The 3,864-nt window shown below is 37.5% G+C and overlaps 1 protein-coding gene across 1 annotated transcript; it reads right to left on the reverse strand.

Moving 5' to 3' along the window:
- Positions 1-1,314: 1,314 nt before the first annotated feature.
- Positions 1,315-2,856, reverse strand: LOC123561940 (RYamide receptor-like). The gene is made up of 2 exons (XM_045354602.2): positions 2,125-2,856; positions 1,315-1,735 (listed from the first exon to the last, which is right to left on the reverse strand). Exons 1-2 carry the CDS (start codon positions 2,854-2,856, stop codon positions 1,400-1,402), a joined length of 1,068 nt encoding a protein of 355 aa, XP_045210537.2. The 3' UTR covers positions 1,315-1,399.
- Between the last annotated feature and the right edge of the window lie 1,008 nt (positions 2,857-3,864).

Here is a 3,864-nt window from a genome sequence, read left to right on the forward strand (position 1 = left end):
CAGATTCACAGGAGTGATATTTCTGTATGCAGACTGGTTTTTAGGTTAAAGAATGTTTGTTTAATCTGTAAAGAACAGATTTATCAATAAGTTTTGACAGAAATGATAAGTTACTCACAGTGAGTGTACGCCAGTACATTTCTATAAAAGAAAATATTTGTTTCTTTGTGGCGGGACACACATTATTTGAATTGACATAATCGGTTAAGTGAGCACAAGAGGCCCTTCAATATACATACAACTGAACAATTGCGTTAAAATAGATCAAAAACAAATGAATTTATTACATTTATTTATTTGTAATACAAATGCTTTACTTAGTATGCGGTCGGCTGTTAACCTGTTATCTGTCTTTCTTTCAATATCATTGCTATGTCAAGATATTCTCCATAATTTACAAATATTTTTACATCCTCGGTGTATGCAATCGCTATAGCTTTTTCAACAATCAAAAACATGTACAACAATATGACTTAAAACATGACATTAAAGTCGAAATATCAACTACTAGTATGCATTTACTTTTCTTCATTCTGTCTCAGTAAATGCATAGTTGATATTTCGACTTTAGTGTCATGTTACTTTTCTTCATTCTGTCGCTTAACTCAGTAGGGAGAGCGCAGATCTACGGATCGTGGGGTTGTGAGTTCTATCTTCGGGCGGATTGTATATTCTCCGTGACGATTTGATGTAAGACATTATGTCTGAAATCATTCGTCCTCCATCTCTGATTCATGTGGGGAGGTTGACAGTTACTTGCGGAGAACAAGTTTCTGCTGGTACAGAATCCAGGAACACTGGTAATGTTAACTGCCCGCGTACTGTTGTAAAAAATGCGCTGAACCAAGAAACAAACGCACATTATGTCTCAAGTACTATTTGTGTTGCCGTCTTAAAAGTTTGATTACTACTATTTTTTCACTTTTCAAGATACAAATCATGTCTATTGCAATAATATTGAGTATTCGTCAACATTTTTAGCCATAGCAGGTTTTCAAACCTATCGGTTGTAAGATTACAAAGAAATATTGTGACTAATATAATCTATTTACTGAAAAACAATCTCTTTAACAGTAGCCATTTCCTACAATATCTAATAAATGATTAAGGCACTGATAAAATAATCACACCATCATTACAACAGAAACCAATGACTTGTTAATTTAAAAGTAAACGTCGTTGTATCCAACAAATAATAACAATAGTAACCAAGGCATCTCTCTCTCTCTCTCCTCATCCCCCCCCCCCCTCTCTCTCTATCTCTTTTTCTTTACAAAAGCACAATGTCTTTCACACTAAACTCATTAAAACAAATAAGACTAAAAATCGAACACAAGGCAGATTTGATATGGGGCACTGTTCAAATGGTCTCATTTACACGGCTGGTGCTGATAGATCCTTATACGCTTGTCTCCTGTGTGCTTCTACGTTTGGTTATTCTTGACATTAACATCATGAACGAGGCTTTGCGCACCGGTATACTTCCTTTACGATCTGAGTTTAGTGAACAAACTTGTCTCTTGATTTTTGCTGGCAATTTTCTTTCGGCAGTAAGCACAATAATAGGACTGATCGCGGAATTGCTGACGGCAAGGCATTGAGCGAACAGCCAGAGAATGTGCACCAGCTTGCTGTCGTATATTTGTGGGCTGATATCGCCAGCTATCGTGATTGCGTGGATTGGGAGCCAGCAAATAGCATAAGCAAAGAATGCAAGAAGAAACACTCTAATTGTCTGAAAAAATATATATAAAAATATGTCACATGGCATACTTTCTAGTAAACAGCGAATAAAGTCTTTACATAACATGATATGATAATTACAAATTCTTTCATTTATCATTTAGCTATCGGTCATACTGCAAAACGTATTGTTTCATCATAAAATGTAAAAAAGTAAAGTGATTCAAAAATGTAACTTATGGAAAATCCGGCATGGCAGACTACTCTTTACCATTTGTATAGCAAGTCAGTTACTTACATAACTTTAAAGGTAGTACAATATACATGTAAATAAGGACTTGTTGAATTAATTGAACAAAATATGAGACTCTACGCCAAAGGTTAGCCTGATGTATACGACATGATGTTTGACATGGTGCCATTTTTTAAAAAATTTCTTACCTTTCTTTTAACAGCACGACGTCTTCTCATCAGTTGTTCATATTCCTCGCCAGGTGGTCTGACATCTAAAATAAGAATGATATGTCCGTATGTCAAGGTTAATACCAGAAGAGGGATAACGTATGTGGCAATGAGGAGAGCGGTGCTAAATGCTTGTCTGAAATCATCTCGTGGCCAGACCTCTAGACATATACCGGAAGTATTCTCATATTCGTCATAAACCATGTCCGTGAAGATGGCGACCGGAACTGGGAAAACCAACGAAACAATCCAGATAGCGGCAATAATACCAGCAACGACCAAACATGGCGCCTGTTCCTTCAATGGCCAGCGAATTGCTAAGTATCTGTCGACTGAAGACGCTACAAGCGTAAAGGAACGCTGAATAACACAAGCTGTCTGGATATAGCTCACACTTGAACACATGAAATGTCCAAATATCCAGTGGTAGTTGACCAAGTTGCTAAACACTGTGAATGGTTCACACCATACTGTCAGTAGAATGTCACTAACTGCCAACGCCACCAAGTAGTAGTTTGCATTCGTTTTGGCTCTCTTGATGGAGAGGAAATATATCAGAATGATAGCATTCGCTATCAAACTTGTGCATACCAGGACAATATGGAGTCCTAACAACGTGTAAGTAACTGAGTCTGGTAATGCGTATTCTTCAGAAATGTAATTTTCGGAATGTTTGTCTGTCAAACGTTCCGAGTCATTTAAAAATCTCATTTTGAACAAGAGGTGTTTGCGACAGAAGTAGAGAATGAAACCGGTAACTTGTAACAAGCTTTAAATACCCATTCTGCCGCCCGCCGAGAAACACTGCTAATAGACCCATTCTGAGATTTACAGAAACGTGTTAATAAGGACTGGCTAAAGCAAACAAACACTTTGCAATAAGAAACCAGACCAAATAGCTTTACAGAATATTGAAATTCTTTTGCAATATTTTGCAAAGTAAAATATTTCATATACAACAAAAAGGACCGAATTATTGGAAATTAGGGTAAGTATGTATATTTTGGATAATGGTACAATTTATACATAAAATGACATTTAATTTCAACCAATACTAAAATACTAACATATTTAGAGAATAAGCCATTCTCAGTCTGGTTGAATAAAACAGCGATGTAATTACTGTAATATGCATAAAAATGTTAAAACTGTTGATCAAAAATATTCTTATGCAATTTTCAACCACGCCTCATGTCGTATAACCAGATAATAAGTCATAATACATCAAATAATATCTTGTTCATGATTATCAAGCGAAACAATTGTCGGAAAAAAATCCTATATTTATATGCATCAGAATATAGTAAGGTGCGACGTCGGCGGGGCAACACACGTTGGGGCGATGTTCGGCTGGGCGACATTCAGCAGGGTGACGTTTTGCGGGGCGGCATTTAGCGGGGCGCCATAACGACGATTGTCGTTGTGTCGCTATGACAGAACGAAATAACGAAATGGTACAAATCAGCCACCGTAAGAGACAGAGGGCTATATCCGTGCGTCCGTCCGCTCGCCCGCCCGCCCGCCAGACCGTCCGTCTAATTCTTGTCCAAATGATAACTTTGTCATACATTGGGGAAATACTTTTTGCCCGCCTCAGTAGATGGATTGTCTCCAGCAAACACCAGATCTCTATTTGAAAGGCCAATGTCACTCTTTGATGAGGGGGTTGGGCTAGGCTCATGTCAGATGTTATTGAACAGTTACTTTCGTAAAGTACAC

The sequence above is a fragment of the Mercenaria mercenaria genome, chromosome 2, assembly GCF_021730395.1.
Source record: "Mercenaria mercenaria strain notata chromosome 2, MADL_Memer_1, whole genome shotgun sequence".
NCBI lineage: Eukaryota > Metazoa > Mollusca > Bivalvia > Venerida > Veneridae > Mercenaria > Mercenaria mercenaria.